This window comes from Cryptomeria japonica, chromosome 8, assembly GCF_030272615.1.
Source record: "Cryptomeria japonica chromosome 8, Sugi_1.0, whole genome shotgun sequence".
NCBI lineage: Eukaryota > Viridiplantae > Streptophyta > Pinopsida > Cupressales > Cupressaceae > Cryptomeria > Cryptomeria japonica.
This window is the reverse complement of record NC_081412.1, coordinates 624,690,931-624,714,251: the sequence shown is the minus strand read 5'-3', so window position 1 is coordinate 624,714,251 and position 23,321 is coordinate 624,690,931. Positions and strand designations below refer to the sequence as shown.

Genomic DNA, 23,321 nt, shown 5'->3' with positions numbered 1-23,321 from the left:
AAGAGAAAGCTTGCCATATTCTCAATCAATTCTCTTTTAGCCAGGACATCTGGAAAATCATCCTATCCAGGTGGAACCTGAGCTAGGTCTTCTCGAACTCTCTTGGTGACACTTGGCTTTAATGGCATTGTCCTAACTCTAATCCTAAAATTGTGGAGACCTAGAGATTTACTCTACCAATTGTTATTTGGAATATATGGAAAGAGTGCAACAATAGGATTTTCAGAGATAAAAGGGCTATTCCTGAAGTGGTTGCAGACAAAATCTTTAGGAGTATTTTTGAATGCCTCTATGGCACTGATCAGGGACTTGCTGTTAAAGAGGATTTCAAAGATAGATGGAATATTTCTACCACCACTACTAGCAAGGAGAAAGGCAGAGAAGGTCTTGTCTGGTGTTTCCCCTCACAGGGATGGATTAAGGTTAACTTTTATGGGGATTCTAAAGGAAATTCATGTAAAGCTGGATATGGGGGCATTATCAGGAATTTTGCTGGAAGTTACCTTAAGGCGGTGGCTGGTCCTTTGGGAATCAAACTAGACATTTTGCTGAAGCCTCTGTTTCCTTGCATACTTTAATTATAGCCAAAAATCTCAATTATGATAAAATATGGCTTGAGGGAGATTCACTTAATATTATTAAGTTTTTAAAGGGGGAATCAGAGCCTTCTTGGTCTATTGAGAATATCATCATGAAAGCTAGAGAGATTATCGCCAGTTTCAAAGAAATTATTATACAACATGCCTTCAGAGAGAAAAATAGTGTTGCTGACTATTTAGCGAATACTGGAGTTAATTCTGACGTTCAAATGATTTGGCACGAGGATGATCTCAATTTAAATATTAAAGAGATACTCAGAAAGGATTGTTATACGGGGAGAGAAGGACAATTAAATCATGACAAGTAAAAAGCATCACTTACTCCTCGCTGGAAAGACCATCATTACTTGGTACTACGGCAAACCTTCTACTATCTCCAAAAAATTGCCGCACGCTTTGTGGGTTACTCAGAGTGATAATTTGAGTTGCATTGCGAAAGAAGTTCTCAATTTGCAGAGAAACAGAGTCGATATCCTGCATTCGAAAATGGGAGGAGATCTAAGACGCGAAGAACCTGACAACACGTTGACCTAGAAAGAAATGCCTAAAGTTTGGGAAAGCTGGAGAAGGGCTCTCTCACCAGCTTCATGGAAAAGCTTGAGGACTATGACAAAGGTAGGGTCAACTTAGCTATTTCTAAGATTTCTAAAAACTGGTCTAATGGCTCTTTTAAACTTTATGGAGTTAAATTTAAGTTGGACACTAGGCTTATTTCTACTATGACTAGAATGCCCCACACTGGGCTTAACTTCTTTCAAGACCTCAAGGTCTTCAACAATGTGGTTACCCTGTTCCCGCGGAAAGAGAAAGAGCGGGCCAAAATTGGCAAGGCTACTAGGGGCTACTACGATGCTGCAAACATCAAGAAGTTGAGGGGATGGGTATTGAACGCAATCATGGAGTATATTATGAGTGAAGGTCATTTCTCCAGGGCCCACACCTACCACTTCGTGCTCTTAGACCATTTCAGACATGACAAAAAAGTGTCTTTGCCCTACTACCTTTTTTGATCCCTCTCCAGGTCCCTGAACAAGCACAGGACTAACCCTTCCAGCCCGATTCTCCACTGCAGGCTCCTGTTGCTCATCTATGAGCATTGCAAAACCCTCGCTCTATAGGAAAATAAGAAGATTTCCGCTTCCCCAGGTAAAAGGAGGATGGAAGAGGGAGATACTAGCAAGGAGAAGGCGTCATCCAACAAGAAAAGGAAAAGTGCCCCTGGGTTGGAAACTGAGGACATTGTCAAGGAAAGCAGTGGTATGGAGACAGATGACTCTAACGGTGAAGACAGTTGGAAGGAAGAGGAGTTGGGAAATGAGGAAGAAAGTGGAGATTTTGAGCTTGGTCAAGATAGCCCTATTCTAAGTGATCACCCTGGTAAGGACAATAGCCATCTGATGGAGGAGATGGCTCCCGAGGATAATGAGGAAACCGAAGTTAATTCTCAGAAGGAAACAAACAAAGGCTCTGAGAAGAACCTGACTGAGGAAAGGGATAGAAAGGACAAGGAAAGTGCTGGTGAGGGGCTTATCCTGGATAATCTCAAGAAGCTCTCGAAGGCTAGAATGAATTTTGACAGACAGACTTACGAAACCCTGAAAAACCTGGAGAAGCAAGGGATAAATTCATATAAAAAGAGGGAGGATGAAAACAGAGAGCATATTAATTGGAAGCAGGAAATGGAGAATAAGGTAAAATAACTAGAAGAGGAAAAAGAAGCGATGAAAAATCTGATGGGAATTATCCCAAGTATCCTCTCTGCTGTCACCAAAAACCTAGAAGACATTGCCAAGGTCTTTGACCATACTCCTAAACTGATTGTGGATCTTGACCTAGAGGAGGAGACCATCCAGACTGGAAGTGGTGGTGATGCTACCCCGGCAGGTGGAACTGCGAAGAGAACCAGGGCCAGTATCAAGAAAGTTGTGGCTGCTACGGCCAAGGACCCTCCCAACTTCAAAGACAACATCAAAGAGCTGCAAGAAATTAGCAGCACCCTGGCTAAAGGCCTAGATAAAATCTGATTCCTGGATGGCCTGCTGGCTTTTAGGGGCTTTTGTGGGTTTTCTTCGGTTTTTCATTGGTTTTTTCCTTTTAGTTTTGTTCCTCTTTGTTTCTCGTGGCTTTGTTGTTTAAGTCTTGCTTGTTAAGGGTTTCGGGGCCCCTTCAAAACTTGCTTTTTCATTAATCAAAAACTAATTATCATCTAGCTCTTCTTGAGGATAGGGTTGTTCTTCCTCCTAAGGAAAGAAATAATCTCCTTCCCAAAGAGAAATCTATTTATTCTCCTAAGGATAACACTATCCTTCCCCCTAATGAAAGCAATATTATTTTTCTTATGGAAGAATCCATTCCTTCTCCTAAGGATGAGTCTATTTTTCCTCCCAAAGGTAGAAAATATCTTCCTTGTAAGCCTCAACACAAGGATAAATATATTATTCCTCCTAAGGATAGACCTATTTGTCCTCATCATAATGGACCTGGTCTCCCTACTACACCCTCTATTCCTCCTCTATATGGTGCAGTTCCACCTCATACAACTTATAAACAAAAGCGTTTGGCCTCTTCTATTGTTCAACCTAAAAGACCTCAACCCATACATCCTTAAAATAAGAAAAAGAGCCTACACTAGTTGAGCCTACACCTTCACAACCTTATGGTAAAACTAAACAAAACCATTGTGTGAGAGAGAACTAATAGAGACATCGTGCTAGAGCTTGTGAAACCATTTAGTCTCCCAAGACATTAACTCTTGATATAAGTCCATTTTATCAAAATTCTCCTAAACAAGAGGTTCAACCTAAATCTCCAAGATGAAAAATGATTAATACAATTGATGGTTCAAGTTCTATTACTATTAGAAATAGGTGAGAATGATGTTAATTATGAGAATGTTGATACTAATATTTTTGATGATGAATATGAATGTGTTGTTGTTGACAATGATTTATCTAAGTGATTTTCAAAATCATTAATCCTAGCTCATGATAACGAACAAAGTGATCCATCATTAGAGCATGGTCCTTGTTTGGAACTTGTGCTAGCTCCATTTTTCATGCTTAGTGTGGCTCCTTTTGCATATTTTTCACCTTCCTAGAACAATGATGAGAAAGATCGGGAGGTGGATAAGGTGCTTGATCAACTTCATTAGCATCATAGATTCTCTTTCCCTCTCTTCTCTTGATTGTTTGGGACATTCTTTTATTTGTATCTAATTTCTTCTATTTTTTGTCCCTAGTGTTGTCTACTTGAGGATGATGAAAAACCTTGAGATCTGTTTTGGTCTCTCCTATGTTGACTCAAAAGTCACGTGTTCCCTTCTTCCAAGGTGGTTTCCTTTCTTTGGGGAATGAGGACAATTCTATGTATTTGTATGATAATATATATATATATATATTATACTACAAATGCATACTAACCCCAAGGTTACATGAAACCACCCTTTGTTTATGTTTTGTGATAATTATCCTTTGACTTTTTCTTTCTTGGGGGTTAAATCATTGTGTTAACATTCTTTTGTTCTTGGGGTGTATCCTACATTAAATCAATTGCCCCCGATAAGGCATGTGCAATCGCTTTAACATGGGCACCTACACTTCACTTAATGGATTTCTCTCTTGATACTTAAGTTACTTAGAAAATTTTGCCTTTTTCTTTTCATGACTCATAGTAAGAGAATCTTACTAGTTTTTAGTCATGGTTCTCTCTCTTTCTCTCTGTCTCATAACATTCCTTTTATCTTGTTATCAAATTTGTAAGATCCTAAAGTCCACTGGGGGCTTGGTGTATCTTGCCTCCTTGATGACTTGGTGAAATTTTTCAATCTAAACCCTTTGTACTTTACCGAGAGTATGAGAGACTTCATACTCACACTAAAGTGGGGGCTAAATTTAGCATCCTAAAATTGCACCCTTTGCAATTTCGACCGCATTTGGGTGTTCACCTTAGTGTTGCACCCCTCAGATTGACTAAAGACCTGATTATGCTATTGTACATCATAAATGAAATATAACTCAAATTGCACTCCATGATCACCTTATGTTTTCCCCAAAATAGGGCATGACCATATTGCCACACTATGGTCCTCCCTAAATTGGGGCCAATTTGACCCCTTGGTCCTATTTCAAAATTGAGGGGGATATCCCTCTCTGTGTCCTCTCATGTCATAAAATTAGCCAATTTCATCGATGAGCAAGTATATAAAGAGGATTTCCCCTCTCATTTAAATACACACACACACAATAGCACACACGAGATCAAGCATTCAAGCCTTCAAGCAATTGAGCATCATCAATCTTCTTTCAGCTTAAGAGCAACAATAAAGTCAAGTTTCAAGCATTGAAGGAGACATTACTCATCCTATTTTGTTGAAGAATTCCTAAATCCTAATTCCATGTGGAAGCAAGAAAAACTTCACAAGGAGGTGTCATAATTCAACTTTTAGTCATAATTCAACATCTGCCTCAAAAGGAGATCCTTTCCTTTCATTCATTGTAATTATATTTATCTCAATTTCATGGTTAATTTAAAAACTGGGGTCAGACCTAAGGAAAACCCCTGTTCTCAACACATTTCCCATTCTTTATGTGTGCAAGAAGTAGGTACAAAGTTGTAATCCTACGATTGTTTCTCATTGTTTTCATGCATTTTACCTAATTTCAGGACTTCAACTCACAAAAGAGGATACCCCCTTCAATCCAAATTTAGTTAGCATTTAGTCCTGATTTGGTTCATGACTAGATATAGTGAATTTTCAATCTGCTTTTGAATGTAAAGGTCCAAAGTGAAAAATATCCCTAGTGGTTTTCATTCCTTGGGTGGAAACACCAGGGGAGTCATTTTTCCCCTTCATACATTCAATGTTGATAATGTGTACTTTATCTATAAAATAAACTTTAAGAAACCCCCCCTCAAAAAAAGATATAAAATCTTGGCAATTTATTTATTTATTTTGGATAATAATAATAATAATTTTTATTGGCGAATCTTTCATTTTTCAAAAGAAAAATATCAATTGTTTTGGCGAATGTTTTTACATCAAAAATCTTTGGTAGAAAATCTTGGCGAATCTTAGAAAATAATATAAGTATGCATTAATTACTATTGCAAATAATTTCATTTAAAAAAGAATTTCTTATAGAAAAGTAGAGGCCTAAGGTGGAAATAATTAATGAGTTTAAAGGGTAGAAACTACTTTATTTAGTTACTACCATTAATTTAAATTAATCTAATAGTCACCTTTGTATATTGTCAGATAAAATGTACTTAAAATTTGTAATACTCACGAGGCCATAAATTGTTTTTATACCATTGATTTCCATTGAAGCCAACAATTTAAAAGCAACTCAACCCACATGAACATTACAACTTATAGGTACAATTTACCTCATTGAATGCAATGGTGATCATTAGATTATATTTTGAATCAATGGTGGCAACTAAATATTGTTGATAAAACCCTAAAGTAACTAATAACTATTATATATTATAGGCAAATTAATTTAACTTTTTACAATAAATTATAATTTTTTGGCAAATCTCATCCAATCATGTATCGAATACTTTGGTGAATCATGTTTCCCCTTCATAAATTCAATGTTGATGATGTGAATATTAGTATGAATAAAGAGACTTCATTATATGTCCTTCATTGTTTGTATTATAGTAGTTGACTCATGATTTTACTTTTTAAAATAGAAAATTTTACTACACAAAACCTTATTTTGGTGTTGAAAACAAAACCACAAAGACTATCATTGGAAATAAAATCACACATAAAATGTAAATGATACTGTGAAACAAGAATCATGCCTGGAAGATGAGAAGAGAGTTGGTCAATTTGGTTGCGAGAGCTTGACAGAGACTTTCGGCTAAATAAATTGCTTGGGGGCTTCGATTGAAATGTTCGAGCCTCCCAATTTTTAATTTTTATATTTTGTGCAATCGGTCAAAAATTATTTGATCAAAACATACTAGAGGTGCCACCCATGAGCCACATAGTTTTGGCCAAAAATGTCAGCAAAAAATATCTTAGTTAAAACTTTTTAGTTGGCCCAAAGTGTGACACAACTTTGTACTTTTACCCCACATCCTCTCTCCCTCCATCTATCTATCCTAAATCTAGTCCATCCATTATCCCAATCTCTCAATCACTTCATTCAATCCTCCTTTCATCCTTGTGGTTGGACTTGGTTTTCCCTTATCATTAGTTATTACATTGGGATAGTAATCCCATCTAGTAATAAAATCATATGAAAACCCAAAATAAGTACATTCAAGTGCAAGAAACCTCATTTTGTAGTAAAATCACAAGACTGTCGAAAAGTAATCTGAAGGTTTGCAATATATGCAACATCACTTGTGCTCCTTTAGGCAAAAAATGTGCCATCTTTCCAAACCTATCAACAACCACAAAAACACTATCAAAACCTTTTGGAGTTCTTAGCAAACCCATGATCACACTTTCCCATGGTGTTGAAGGAATGGGAAATGGTTGGTATAGTGTTGTGGTTGTTGTTGTCCCTTTGGCCTTTTAACACACCACACATGAATTCACAAATTTTCTGACATCTATCTGCAATTTAGGTTAGTGATAAAATATTCTCACCAACTCAAGAGTTTTGTCTAATCCAAAGTGTCCCCCCATACAACCACTATGCTTCTTCTTAATTATGTTATCCCTCATTGAAAATTTAGGAATGTTTAATTGGCATCCTTTGAAAAGAAGACCATCTTGAATCAAATAATCAAAATACTCTAAATTATACCGAGTACCAAACTTACTACATACCTTGTAGATGTCTTTGAAATCTTCATCTGCAACATACATACCCTTGAGGGAATCAATTCCTACAATCTCCAACTGGATTTCCAAAACTGTTAGTGCCATCCTACTAAGAGCATCTGCAACTTTGTTTGAGACACCTTTCTTGTGTTTGATTATAAAGGTGTAGGCATGAATGGACTCAACCCACTTCATATGCCTATGGCTCAATTTCTCCTGACTATTTAGGAAACTTAGTGCCTAATTATCTATATACACAACAAACTCTTTGGGAAGCAAATAATGCCTCCACTTCTTTAGTGTTTGAACTAATGCATACATCTCCAAATCATAGGAAGAATATTTACTTTTAGCATCATTCAACTTTTTTACTAAAAAATGCAATTGGCATACCTTCCTGACTAAGTACTGCACCTATTGCCAAATGACTTGCATCACATTCAATCTAAAAGATTTAATCAAAATCTGGTAAGGTAAGAATTGGTTGTTGTGATAAATTTTTCTTCAATATTTCAAATGCTTCATCCACCTCCTTGGTCCATGAAAATTTGCACTTCTGTCCACCCCTGATGGTCTCTAATATTGGAGCACAAATCTAGCTAAAGTTCTTGATAAACTTCCTATAAAAGGTAGCTAGGCCATGAAAACTCCTTACATGACCAATTATTCTAACACTTGGCCATGTGAGAATGGCATTCACTTTATCAGCATCCATTTTCATATTTCCTATAGAAATCATAAACCCAAGGTAAGTCAATTCTTCCTACAAAAAAACACACTTTTCCATGTTTATCATTAGTTTCTCTTCATTCAACCTTCTCAAGACCATATCCAAATGGTTTAGGTGCTCATCCTTTGTCTTGCTAAAAACTAGGATGTCATCTAGATACACCATGAAAAACTTACCAATGAAATCCTTCAACACCTCATTCATGAGTCTCAAGAAAGTGCTAGGGGCATTTGACAACCCAAATGGCATTTGTTTTAAAAGTAGTTTTCCATTCATCACCAGCTCTAGTCCTTATTTGGTGATAACCACTTTTTAAATCAATCTTGGAATAATACCTTTCACCTCCTAAACAATCAAGCAAATTTTCTATTATAGGCATAGGGAATCTATACCTGATGGTTATCTTGTTAATGGCTCTGGAGTCAGTGCACAATATCCATGTTCCCTCCTTCTTTGGTGCTAAGACAATAGGGACTACACAACGGCTCAAGCTCTTCCCCCCTATCAAACCTTTATCAAGAAACTCTTGGATTTGCCTTGTAACTTCTTCATTTTGTTGGGGAGTCATTTTGTAGGTTGGCTTGTTTGGTAAGGTGGCACCGGGAATTAAATTAATGCAATGGATTATCTCCCATATTGGTAGTAGCGTTCTTGGCAACTCTTCTGCAACTATGTCCTTGTATTTGTTCAACATTTCCTCCACCTCCTCAGGGAGTGTCACCCTTTTCTTTTCTACCTTGCCATCTAAAATGGGCCCTTCTTCTTGCCTTGGTACTGACATCACTGCAAAACAAGGTGTTCCCTCTTCCTTGACTACCGTGAGGAACTCTTTTCCTTATATGATCATGATCTTGGCCTCCTCCTTTAGATCCTCACTGTTATCAGGAAGGGATATCAATTCAATAACCTTTTCATCTTTTGTAATGGAGTAGGTGTTCATGTGTCCATCATGATGGGACTTGAGGTTCTATTGCCATGGTCTGCCAAAAAGAAGATGACAAGCATCCATCTCAACAATATCAAAAATAATTTTGTCTTTGTATGCTCCTATCTGAAATTCAACCCATGATTTCTCTTCTAATAAGGCCCATTTTCCTTTAGTAAGCCAATAAACTTTATATGGAAATGGATGAGGAATTATTCTCAATTTTAGTTTCTCTACCATTTCTAAGCATACTAAATTTTCAATTGAACTTGAATCTATTATAACCTTACATACCTTGCCTCTTGCTTTGTAGGTGGTCAGAAAGAGTGTCTTCCTTTCAAGAGGTTCAATATTGCTTGGTACCTTCAACAATATTCTCCTCATCATCAAAGCTTCTCCTCTCTCTGGAAGTTCATAGGAATCAAGTTAATTGAGACTCTGTCAATTAGTGTCTTGAACCAAGCGTGTTCTCCTCTCTCCTTATGAGCTTGATCCGGTCTTCTTAGTGCACTTAGCTATGGTATGGCCAACTTGATTGTAGTTGTAGCATCTAAAAGGCTCTGAGATTCTTCCACCAAATCTACCTCTATGGTTGGGTTTTCTTCCTCTAAAACCCCCTCTCGTGTTACCATCTCCATGTTGACTTTATTGATTAGCCTCTCCTTGTGGCCTAGGACTCTGTCCTCTACCATTCATTGGGCCTCTACCCTTGAAATTTCTGCCCCCTGTACCTTTGTTATTCTAATCATTCTTTCTCTTTAGCTTCTCCTCTACTCTTAGTGCTAGTTGAAAGCATATTTTCACTATCTTTGGTGCTAGTATGCTGATCTCATCTTGGATACTATATTTCAATCCACTAAGATATCTTGCCACTTTCTCTGGTTCCTCTTCATGGTGTTTGGTCCTTAGACTCAACCTATGGAACACTTTGGTATATGTACTCATTGTTGGCAATTGACACCCAAGTGGTTGGTTTCAGTATGTTGTCATTGATGGCAACATGGTATCTTGTTTCAGCTTCATTTTTTGGTTTAGTTGTGTATCGACAGGCACTTCACAGACACTACATTGGCACCAACACTGGATGGAAGGATTTCTTTGGTTACCAGAAATGCAGGCTAACATGGTTTAGAATATGGTTATCAATATTGGAGGCCAACATCTCTTGGATCTAGCATAGACAATTGATGTTGTTATTCATGTATTTATGTTATCTAGCCAACATGTATATTGATATTTTAATTATCTTTGTAAGCCGACATAAGGCATGATAAGTTGTATAGGGTATATAGGTAAGTTGGATTAGATCATTTTGATATGAAAAAAGGAGATTATGGAATATGTGGATGTGATATGATGTGAAAAATATCAGAGAGATGATGTATCTGAGGATATTTATGTAAGGGTTATTCCAATAAAGGGTTTAGGGTTTCAGACCGAAATAGACAGAGCTTGACTGGAACTATATTTTGGCATAGAAGATGCTATCTTTTGCAGTTAACCACTTCTCCAGATTGTAGTCTGAACTTATATGTAGTCAGTGAGGCTCCTTTAGTGATTGAGCAGTGTGCTCTGGGCTGTAAGCCTTCCTGCAAGTGCAGGCCACTTATATTTTTTAATATCTCTTCATATGGCCAGTGGATTCATATTGTGGGTCACATATCCTAGTGTATTTTTTCCTCTTTGAGATTTTCCATGTATAATTTTGTGTGTTATGGTTCTAATTTATGTGATTGGATTATTAGTTGCTTTACTTCTTTCAAGTCTATATGTACCGATATACCGGTTGGTGTATTCATGTTTTAATAAGGCTAACATTGAACTTTCTATTATAACACTGATTCAGCCCCCCTCTCAGTGTTATTGGATTCCAACAATTGGTATCAGAGCCTTGTACCTTAGAGGAAGTTTAATAGCTTGAGGTAGATCCTAAATCTAGAATCCATGGATATGGTCTTAGAGAAGAAACATGAGATGGCACTTGAATATTATGATACTGAAAGGTTGAAGAACTTGAAGCTACAAGATGAATTGAATTGTGCTAAGAAATTCATTCTTGTCCTATAGGAGAGGCTGCCATCTGTTCAAGCTAGGAAGAAGGAACTTTTGCAAAATCAGGATGATGAAGAGAAAGATGCACTTAAGGAAAAATGTTAGAAACCGAGTTAGAAGAACATGGTCATGAGAAACTAAATGCAAGCTATAATCATGAGGATGCCTAAGGAGATTATGAACCAGAAAAAAAGGAAGAAAATCTTGTTCTATCTCCGAAGAACACATTTTTAAAATGTTGTAGGTTAGTTCATGAGAATGATATGTTGAGAATTGATTTAGTACAATCCTAGAGTAATGAATCAGATCTTGAGAGACAAATGATAATTATGAGAGAAAATCTAACTACTGCAAGTGAGCATAACGAAAAATTCAAGATTAGTTCAACATAGCTAGATGAGTTATTGAAGAGACAAAAGCAGATTGGAGACTCCAGTGGACTTGGATTTGAGCAAGGCCAGAGTTCCAACACTACTAATGAAGATCAAAACCATAAAGCAACGATAAGGCAATTTAATGCTTATAAATTTAATGGTAGATGTTTTCATTGCAATAAATTTGGTCACATGTCTAGGCAATGTAGAAATAGAGCAAATTAGAACCCTGATTCTGCTCCCGATCAACATTCTAAATGCAATAAGTATTGTCATAAGGCAAAATATTTCAGAATTAATGTTAAATTCTATTCATGTGGAAAATTTGGACATATGGTTAATCAGTGCAGGTCAAGCAATTTCACCGGTTCTAGCAAAGCAATTCAAAGGAGCAATGTTACATGTTATGCATGTAGTGAGTTTGGACATAATGCTAAATTTTGTACAAGCATAAATCCAATAATTGGTAATGGAGGATCAAATGAGAAAGGGAAAGAGAAGTTCAATGAAATCCAGAAAGATCATATCTTGAGATGGGTCAGGAAGACTGAGTAACAATCAGCAGATGGGAATGCACTGGTTTCTTATCTAGCAGAGGAGGCTGCTCCTGCACCGACAGGTAGCTCATCCAATAACTAAGAAAGATGCCTTAGGTGTAGCAAAATTCATGAAGATGTTGCATATGCCCTGAGAAGAGGTTCTGCAAGATGTTCCAGATATTAGAGATGCTTATCCAGCATGGAGATGTTCTCTTCAAGATCAAATATCTTTCATCGAAAGTCATTGATGTCAATGAAAGATTAGAGTTTTTGTTGAAGGTTAAAAGGTTGAATTCACTTCATTTTTCTCACCTTGAATTTAAAGTGATTCAGTGTGATAAAGAGTGACTAAGAGCGATCAAAAGGCAATTCAGAATGATCAAATTTCTTCTTGAGCAATTTCAACAATGACTAGAAGAATTTATTAAGGGTTTCACCGAGAGTGATCATTAGGTATTTTTCCTTAATTATGGAAGTGGGATCATCATCTATTCCTATCTTCATTGCACATCCAACTGTTGTTGAGGTCAAGGACTATCCCAGGCCAATTTTAAGGCGGTATCCACATGTGGCTACCCTGGAAGATTCGGCTGGAGAATTTTCTCGTGTTCTAGAGGGAGTTGTTTATGTCGAAGATGTTAGGGAATACAAACATTGTCACATTGAGGGTTTGCGGACATCTGATATAAAGAGAATGTACATGAGAAAGCTTATGGGAGATTCTGGAAATGTTAAATTTCCATACAAACATATTGAAGATTTAGGGTTTACCGGCATTCTGGACATTCCAAAATTCAAAGATGAAATTATTAGGTATGTTTTAAGCAGAGTACATGGGGAGTTTATCTTGTTGGATAGACCTTACAAGATCACCAAGGAAGCCATGAGGGCAATCACTGGTTTACCAGAGGTTGGGCAACGTCTAGATAAGAAGGTCTCTAATGAATATGTCAACAAAATCACCAGCACAACATCAGACATGCGATCCATGAGAATAAGAACTATTACCAGCATAGATATTAGATTCGGTAGCATGATCATCAGTTATAAGGTAACCCAGTCAAATTGACAGAATTTTGTTTCTAGCTCCTGCATTTTCCCATCTTACAAGATGATGAGAGAAAATAAGAAATTGGATCTATGTAGTTGGATGTTAGATGAATTATTAATAAACCTAGGAAAGATTAAAGGTGAAAAGAAAGGAACTTTTTGATATGGCAACTTAATTGTCTGCTTAATGCTATTTTTCATGAATGACACTCCCAGTTTTGGGAAGAGACAATGGGAATCTGATATCCTAGTCGAGAGACAACTTAAACAGTCAATTGCTATATTGGGTAGTTAGAGAGATGATAAGGTATGGGGATATTTTAAGGGATTCTAGAAGTCTATGAAATCTAGGGAAAGGGTTCCTAAGCATATTGTTGAAAAATACTCAACTAAGATATGCTTCATGGTGAAGAAAGATGAAACACTTATGGAAGCAGTTAAGCTCGGGAAGATTTGGATTGAGGAAATGGGCTATGAAGTTGATGCACATATACTTGATGCTTATGCAAAGGTATTGATTGATGCACCTATTGATGAAGATGAAAAGCCCTATGGTACTGCAAAGAAAAAGACACAAGAGGTTGAAATAGAGTTCAACCAGAAGAAGAGAGAGAAGAAAGAAGGAAAGACAAGCAAGTTTGTTGAGAAGGTTTCATAGGACATTAAAGCATTAATTGAACTTATCTCGGAGAAAGGCAAGAAGAGGAAGGATCCATAAGTATACATTGAGCCTTTATAATAGAGTCTGAATCTAAGGATGATACACCCTTGGCTTTCAAGAGGGTTATAAGGAAGAAAACAGAGAAAACCAAGGTCGAAGATAAAAAACAACTGGCTAGGAAAATCACATTCAAGTTACTGGCACAAAAGAAAGCACCAAAAGTAATACCCTTAGCTCCATCTGGTACTACAAAAAAGAAGAAGAATGACATTGATACGACAATTCAATCTGGTAATGTAACTATCATTCCACCAAAAACTTGTGCAGAGTTAGTAGATGAAATCACTAAGGATGGCATGTTAAAGAATGTACAATTTTACTATGATCATTTAGATAATGTTGAACAAAGAGAGGTAGAGGAGGTGGTTTTGTTATACTTAGATATTTATAAGAAATCCTTGATAAAACTTGAAAACCAAATGCTGGAAGAACTGTATGATATTTTAGATGCTAGGAGGCTATCAAAATTTCAAGAAGAGAAGCATATTAAAATTCAAGAGTTGTTATCTATTTATGTTTCTATTACTCCAGAAGAAATGGATAAGACACTTGAGGTTGCAGATAGAAAAATATTTAACAACAAACATAGAATAACCAGTCTTATACTAGGAAGGGTAAATGAGATAATAAAGGAGACCCAAAAGGAATGGGTTAAGTTCTTTGAAGAGAACCAAGGTTTTTTTACGTCACCGGAATCAAAGACAAACATTGCATACAACCCGGTTAAAGGGAAAGGAACATGTATTATGGGTACTTCACCCCCAATTTTGAAAAATATTAAGATAGTGGAATTAAATCCCCCAGTAGATACAAATGTATAGACAAATGTTGAGAAACCGGTAAATACAGAGAGTAAAAAGGTTGATATTGTACATGATACTAATGTTGAGGACAACAATCCTCTAGATACAAATGTACAAGTTGAGATTAGAGTTCCTACAAAGGAACCAACAGTTACAAAGACTGCACCAAGTGGCGAAGCCACCAGTGCAAGTGAGGAAGCTATTAAGGGTATGTGAAAGCTAATGAGTCACAAATTCGCAAAACTATGTGCATTGGAAAACAAACTCCACAAAACGGGCCCCTGTTTTCAAAAAATGGGGGCCCGTTCTAAAAAAATGGGGGCCCGTTAATGGTTCGGCCTCTCGAGCCGAAAGGTGATGGGGGGCCGAAGTTAAATAAAACGAGCCCCCGTTTTGTTACAAAATGGGCCCCCATTTCTAAACAAAATGGGGGCCCGTTTCTAAACAAAACGGGGGCCCGTTTTTAAATAACGGGGGCCCATTCCCCCATTTTTTAATTCTATTTTTACCATTTTTTTGGGCAAATTTTTCATTTTCACCATGACGGTGAATTGACAAGATGAGATAAAAAATAGCCCCCCATGCTGTGGTTTCCATTTCAAGCCTCCACCACTATCCCAGGTACACATTCAGTCATCTATTTTCACATTTCATAATTTTCTTGTATATTTTTCTTTTTTTTTGTGTATTATTTAGTTTTTTTTGTATTATTTTACTTTTTTTTTATAGTAGCCTATAAATAAATTATTTTTTATATTTGTAATTTCTTGATTTTGATCTAAAATATTTTTGAACAGTTAACCCTAAACCCTAATCAACAAATTTAGAAATCAAAACCAAACCTAGATAATTAACAAAATGAAATCGACACAAACAAAAAAACGAAAATGAAATGGAAACAAAAAGAAAAATGTTCGAAAAGGAAATTGAAATAAAACCGAACATATGTACCTAAATTGTTCTTAATCCTCATTAGGCAATACAAAAGTTACCACTAAATTAGTATAACCTTAAAAGTAATTAACATTACTCTTCAAATTTTAGATATCAAAGTTTAGGCTTAGGTTTATGCCATGTCATGGCATAAAGGTCCTATTATGGTCCTCTTATGTCATGTGATGGTATAAAAGGATCAATTATGGACACATTATGTCATGTCATGGAATAATAGGACACATTATGCCATGTTGGCATAATAGGACACATTATGACATGATGGCATAATATGTCCTATTATGCCATGACATTGCATAATGCGTTCATAGTTGGTCCTATTATATGATGTCATGGCATAATAGGACCTATTATGCCATCATGGCATAATAGGTCCTATTATGCCATGACATTGCATAATAGTCCACCTATTATGCCATCATGGCATAACAGGTCCATAATAGGACCTATTAAGCCACAACATGACATGATTTTCTCAAAAATTGCCAACTTCATCATCTAATTCATCTCCAACACTGAAACTATGATAATTCGACATGTTTACTTAGTATGATAGGACCAATTATGGACCTATATGTCCTATTATGCCATGCCATTGCATAATGGATCCATAGTTGGTCCTATTATGTCATGTCATGGCATAATAGGACCTATTATGCCATCATGGCATAATAGGTCCTATTATGCCATGACATTGCATAATAGTCCACCTATTATGCCATAATAGGACCTACTAAGCCACAACATGACATGATTTTCTCAAAAACTGCCAACTTCATCATCTAATTCATCTCAAACACTGAAACTATGCTAATTTGACATGTTTACTTAGTATGATAGGACCAATTATGGACCTATTATGCCATGATGGCATAATAGGTCCTATTATGCCATGACATTGCATAATAGGTCCATAGTTGGTCCTATTATTAGATTTTTAAAAACTTATAAATATCCTATGTATCATTTAACATATCCACACCTAAAGGATTTGGTTTTGCATAAAAATTAAAAAAGAGAGAAAAGTAAACATAATTTTTTTATTCATGGGTGAAAACCATTCTTATGACACCTTGGACAAGTACCTTGGCATCATGTATAATTTTTTTAAAAAGTACCCTACACTTGGATCATACCACAATCCATTCAAATTCTCTTTATTCTCAACCATCCTTGTCATCATCCATATCATGTATCTCACATTCCTAGTTTTTGACCTTGATTCAAGTCTTTTAATCATTTTGAGACATGTTTTAGGAAAATTCTAATATATAAAATCCTATTTACAGAGAACTGTTACAAAAAAATTGAGAAGATGAGTAACATCTATCCACATCTCTACCAAAGTAGGGAGTATGAGTTGAACATGTGATGCCTACCTAGGTAGATATCTACCCAAGCAATCTTATCCTATCCTCTAGGTGAAAATATGCAATACAATAGTTAGGTAAATGCAAGAAAATAATGATGCACCAACAAAGTGAATGTACACATTGAGGTGACACATAACATAAAAGAGAAACCACTAGATATCACATGATTTAATATTTTATGTTTACTTCATATTCTATTACTTCAAGTGTTTTATCTCCTATTTTTACATTAAATATAATCTTTATTAGTAACTACTAATTTCCCATAATGATTGATGTCTTATACTTTAATCTTTGTTCTAGCTTATGATCTTCAAGACTATTTGCTTCACATGTATGTTCATATAGTGTGTTTTTTATCTTATTAAAGCATTATCTTATGTTTGTATATTGGTTAATCTATCTTCTTAAAGTATTATCTTATGTTCATACATTGGCCTATTATTATAGAGAATATAATAGATTATCACTATTTGATCACGCATTTTTGCATCTTAATATCATATGATTGTGCCTCACATGATGATATTATGATCATATCTTGGTTTATAGAGCGTAATGATCTTACATTTCAATATCTTATTTTAAGCACTTATCATCAATCCTTATATATTCTTACACTAGAAGGAGGACCATCTTATTTCTCACTTCTTTATTGATCTTATGTATGAAATATTTTATATTGATTTTAATAGTTGATGCATTTTACAAGAAATGAATTTATTAAATTGAATATATAATAGAGTTATGATGTTTCATTGAAAGTTTTTATTAAGTTTTGTGCGCAAATTTTATATTTAAAGATTCAATAGTATGTACATGTATATTTTTTTAAGTTCAATATTATATTATATATTTCATGTGTATCTCATTCAACAACATAGAAATGTTACTATTTATAAATGTTTTTTTTTTAATTTAGTAAAATAGATTCTTCTTTGACATAGAGTTGTATATAATTCATGTATATCTCTATATATGCAGGAGCTCTTTGTTATCATGGATGTCTTTGACATAGATGAACTATTAGGTGAAAATCCCCCACCACAACCCCCTCCTCCTCCTCCTCCACCTCCACCACCACCACCACCTCCACCTCCACCCCCTAGATTGGATGAAATTTGTTTAAGAGAATGAATTAATGAAAACCTACAAGTGATTGAACAAAACATTGCTGCTATCCAAAATGAGAAAATCATGCCACCCCATCTTGTAGAGTTTCCAAAATCAATGCAAACTGTTGTCGAGTCAGTTAGATATGTTGATTCTCAATTAGATCAATTTCATAGACGACGACAACAGTTGCATGATTTTTATGCCGATGGTTTAACTTATAGGCAAATCACTAATTTGAAAATAACCAAAGCTCATTTATGTCCATATTTTACCAACCCAAAAACAAGAGAACTAATGCAACCTAACCAGAAAAGAATTTCAGTTAGGTGGTGTGTGCATCCAAAAATGGCTACATACTTTTGGGATAGATGGTGGATGGTTTTTGATTATCCACCACATCGTAATTATGAGGTCCCTTTTTATTTTTTGAAGAAATTATACTGTGAGTTTGTAATGAACCAAAAACCAAATTATTTTGACATTAAGTCATTCTAGGGTGTTGGTCGTGGAATGCCACATCATAGATTAGGGGCACGGAGTAATAATCCCCTACTGGATCCACCCATAGGTCCACTTGTTGCTCCATCAATTCTTGTAGATGTCCAAAATACATCATTCATTTTGACATTAGATGCTTTGACTTCCCTCACAGGTAACCTGAGTGAGAAAGTTGCTCATATGGCATCTGCTCCTCGATGGATGCCACATATGTGTTCGAGTTGTCATGAGACGTGTGTAGGTCCTACTGCTGCTGTAGGATCTACTTTAGTTCTAGCTGAGCATGATGCAGCAGATGATAGTATGATGACATCTTATATGGATTTTCTTTGCTCGGATATTCATCTTGACTAGGTATAGATATATATACATGTACATGTCAATCTTTTTATACTTCATTAAATATAGGTATAAACTAAGTGCATCTCTTTTTAAATACAATCTAATACTTCATTAAATAAATTTTATTTATGTAGATAAGGACTACACCTAATATTAGAGTCAATATTGCATCTACTGGAACACAACTTGGCACACCTTATGGGGTATAGTATAAATTTCTATCTAGACATTGTACTATCTTTTTAAGTTAATATGTTATCATCATATACTATATAAATTTTCATGTTGATACATTGAATGCTTCTTTCTCCAGGATTCAGGTCATGAGGGACCCTCTACGTCACATCGAGAAGAGGGTCTGACTACTGTGACACCATCTATGGTATGTATCTTATAGTTCTTAAATTAAATATGAACTCTTACAATATTGTAACTTAACTTGAAATTATTTAGTACACATATATATGTTCACTAAATATGATTTCATTAAATGCATGTATGCAGGTGGACACTACCATTAGGATAGGTTATCCTCATAATTTTGATCAGACCCAAGTTGAACTCACATCGACATCCTTTGAGGTATTAATATGTAATAATTAATTTGATCTTATTTTGACTCTTAATTTAAGACTTAATTGGACACTTTGAATTTAACCTTGTACAGGAGTTAGCTAGCACTACATTTGGTGTTGATGCTGCACAAGATACTACTAGAGGATCTGATGAGCATATGGTAAGTTTCTAACTTAATTTATGAATTCTACTATATTTGATAAATGGTTCTTTTAATAGTTAATTTCAAGTAATATTTTAATATTATTTTTCTATTGTACATCATGAGACGGGTGGATCTGGACCACATCCTGGGGACAAGAGAGATACTGCTAGAGGATCTGATGAGCATATGGTAAGTTTGTAACTTAATTTACTAGTTCTACTATATTTGATAAATGATTCTTTTAATAGTTAATTTCAAGTAATATTTTAATATTATTTTTTTCTTGTATAGCATGAGACAGGTGGATCTAGACCACGTCCCGGGGACAAGAGACCACGGGATGTTATTGATGATAGCACTTAGATTTTACTATTTATTTGCCTTTGATATGTACTTTTTTATGGACTTTACACATTTTTTTACACGTGCACATACTTTATATATATGGATAGTTGCATAATAGGATTAGATCATATATATTTTGTGCATACTTTATATATTTTGTGCACATTAGATATTATGTGGAGTGAACATCATGTTACCATCTAGATATATATATGGATTATATATCATATGGATTATGTGGACTTGAAATTTTACTATTTATTTGGCTCTGATATGTACTATTTTATAAGCTTTACATATTTGTTTACACGTGCACACATACTTTATATATATGGATAGCTGCATAATAGGATTAGATCATATATATTATGTGCCTACTTTATCTGTATTGTGCCCATTAGATATTATGTGGACTTGATATTATGTGCACATTAGATCATATATATTGACTTGAAATTATGTGGACTTGAAATTTTGTGCATACTTTATATATTATGTGGACTTGAAATTTTATTTATCGAAGTTGTGCTTAAACAACTTTATAGGCATTATGTGGACTTGTAATTTTATTTTTGGAATTTCATTTAAATAGTTCTTGTGATTAGATAAACTAAAGGTGCATACATCATGAACTAAGTATCGAAACATATCTTATAATTATAACATATTCTAGATTTAAAAGTATCAAAACAAATATAATGAATAGAACTTGATTAAAACATAATTATCTCATTCATAAATCTGACCAATAGTCTCTCATTTATGTATATTGTACACAAAATGGAATCAAGAAGACATATCTAAAATAAAATATACAGTCTATTTAAATTATAATAATAAGTATTTATATCTCTCAAAATACAACATAAAGTATGCACAAACAATAGTAGTCATTGAGGTCAAGTCTACTCTGAGAGACTTGGAAAAAATAAATAGATATGATTAATTTTTATAATCAGGATGCATTGAATTTAAAATACAAAGGGATTTGCCTTAAGGGTACCAAAATTTAACTTACTTGTAATTATTCAAAATGAAACATAAAGTATGCACAAATAACTTTGTTTTCATTGATGCCTTCTACTTGTGGTAGACCTGAAACAAAATTTTACTAGATTAGATTTTATAATTATGATGCATGATATAAAATGCTATATATAATATGCATCATGAATTTTAAAAGGGAGGTGGATTAAGGGTTTAAATTATAACTTACTTGATATTCATTCCGTTACACCATCGACATCCTCTCTCTTTTGCAAAGCATCTATAATTGTCTCGTGCTCTTCCATAGAGAGAGTCCATAATTGTTTATTAGTAGGCCTACCATGATATCTATCCAATTTTATATTAGTTGCCACTACCAAATGCGAGTAATGTATAATCTTCTTCTCTAATTCATAATCTTCAAATGTGAGCAATCCATTCTTTCTTGTTAGATATTTGCGTAGCCAAGTGCCAACAACAACCATAGATCCTGTTGGATAGTCATAACCATCATCATCTACTCGAGGAGTGGTTAGCTTATGTTTTGGCTCTACACATCGAGCCAACCAATACTCTATCCCCTCTTCATTGTCCTCTAGTACAACAACAGGATAGACATGTCATGTGCACAAAATAATTTTATTTTAATATTTAATGAGAAATAAAAACAAAAATATACACTGTAAGATTTCATAAATATGTACTATTTAATAAATCAAAACAAATTTCAAAAATAATTTTACCTTGTTGTATAAGATCTGAAATGTGATCATAGTCATTTGATGCAAACATTTGATCCATATCTTCATCAGTTCTTTCATGCAGATCATTTGCATCTATGGGTGTCAATGATCTTTGTTGCCATTCTTCAACCCATTCTTTATTCTCACAAAATTCCCAATCTCTGGAAACACAAAACTGACAAAAGCAATCAAGTTGCCTTGTGAATATAGTCCATGTGTTTGAATTAGAACTCTTAAATGAATTCCATTTAGCTAATCCAATGATGGTATTACAATCATGCCGAATAGGAATACTATCTTCCTCTATCAACCAGAAGAAACGTCGAATTGCAGAGTTTTCAGTTGATCATTTTGACAACTTTGAATTGCACCAATCTACAACTACACGAGCATCTCTGAATTTCAGTGCATCCTCGAATTTCAATTGTTCTCTAGCAAGAGCTCTTTTTATATAGGCACCAGCTCCATCGTGTTCCCCCTTACCATGTTCCGCTTCAAAAAAACTCCATAAATGTTGGACATTGGTTATCTTGTGAACTTTGCATAGCCAATAAAACATTCTTGCATTTTTAAATTGTCCAGTGCAGTTATCTGACCATATCATATGTTGTTTCATGTCAATTTCTCTTTCCTTAAGATTATCATAAAATACCTCGAAGCAATGTTGAACAAACTCTGAAGAGTGTAATCAATTATCACTAACATAGAAATGATACTCCCTCAAAAAATTTCTCTTATCTTCTGTACTATCATGGTCATGTCTATATATAATGTGCACAAATATGGCCACTTGCACTGAGTTGTAGTATTGTAATTGAGTTTCCTCTTGTGGTTTTAGAGTATAATTTTTTGCAAAATCCACAACTGATACTATTGTTCCAACTGGAAATGTGTTCTTGCATATGCGAAACTGTCCATCAAGCCATCGGGCATGTTGGGAATGTTTCACATATTTTGGAACAATATGAGTTTTAAACTCACTAATAAATGCATTCACACTATTCTATTTTGTAATCAATTCTAAACGTTTCCCCATCTTTCCATCCTTTAGAGGGTATTCTATATTTTTTAATCTTCTAACATCAACCATTTTTTTTCCAAAATCAGATAAAACATGTTCATGCAAACATTCACCTATCAGAGAATAGTTCCCACATAAATTGCAAAGGCCATAAATGCATGAACTAGAAAGAAATAATTGTTCATTAGGTGGTTTACAAAATAAACTTCCAATAAAATCTTTTATAGTTTCAGGTGGAACATAAACACCACAATCCCACACAAGATCATTACCATGCAACATACAATGTATATATCGAAAAACATCATAATAGTAACGAAACTGAACATGAGTTTTACAACAACAAGATATTCTTTGTTTATTGATTTTAACATGCTAGGGTTTGCAATTTTCAAATGATCTTTGACTAATTCATAAATTCATTAACATAGATTCATCACTAAATTTTTTAAAGAATTCAATTTGAGTCATGTTAAGAAGATGTTTTGGATGAGGATCATGAATTTTTTATCCCACCCTTAACTTTAAAACATCTCTAGCATTTGATGAAACTCTAGTGTTATCATGCCAAAATTTTGCAATTAATTATTTAGTTTCATCATTTAATTTCATGTTCGACCTTTGAAGTCTACCACTAAACTCCA

General features: G+C 34.8%; 1 protein-coding gene across 1 annotated transcript in view; it reads right to left on the bottom strand.

The window, feature by feature from the left end:
• Nucleotides 1-917: 917 nt before the first annotated feature.
• Nucleotides 918-23,321, bottom strand: part of LOC131045160 (probable protein phosphatase 2C 27) — a 38,761-nt gene continuing 16,357 nt past the window's right edge. Inside the window, exons 3-4 of the mRNA XM_059210595.1 lie at nt 1,646-1,711; nt 918-1,073 (exon numbers count right to left, since the gene is read on the bottom strand). Of these exons, the coding sequence (XP_059066578.1) occupies nt 918-1,073; nt 1,646-1,711 (222 nt within the window). The remainder of the gene's footprint in view (nt 1,074-1,645; nt 1,712-23,321) is intronic.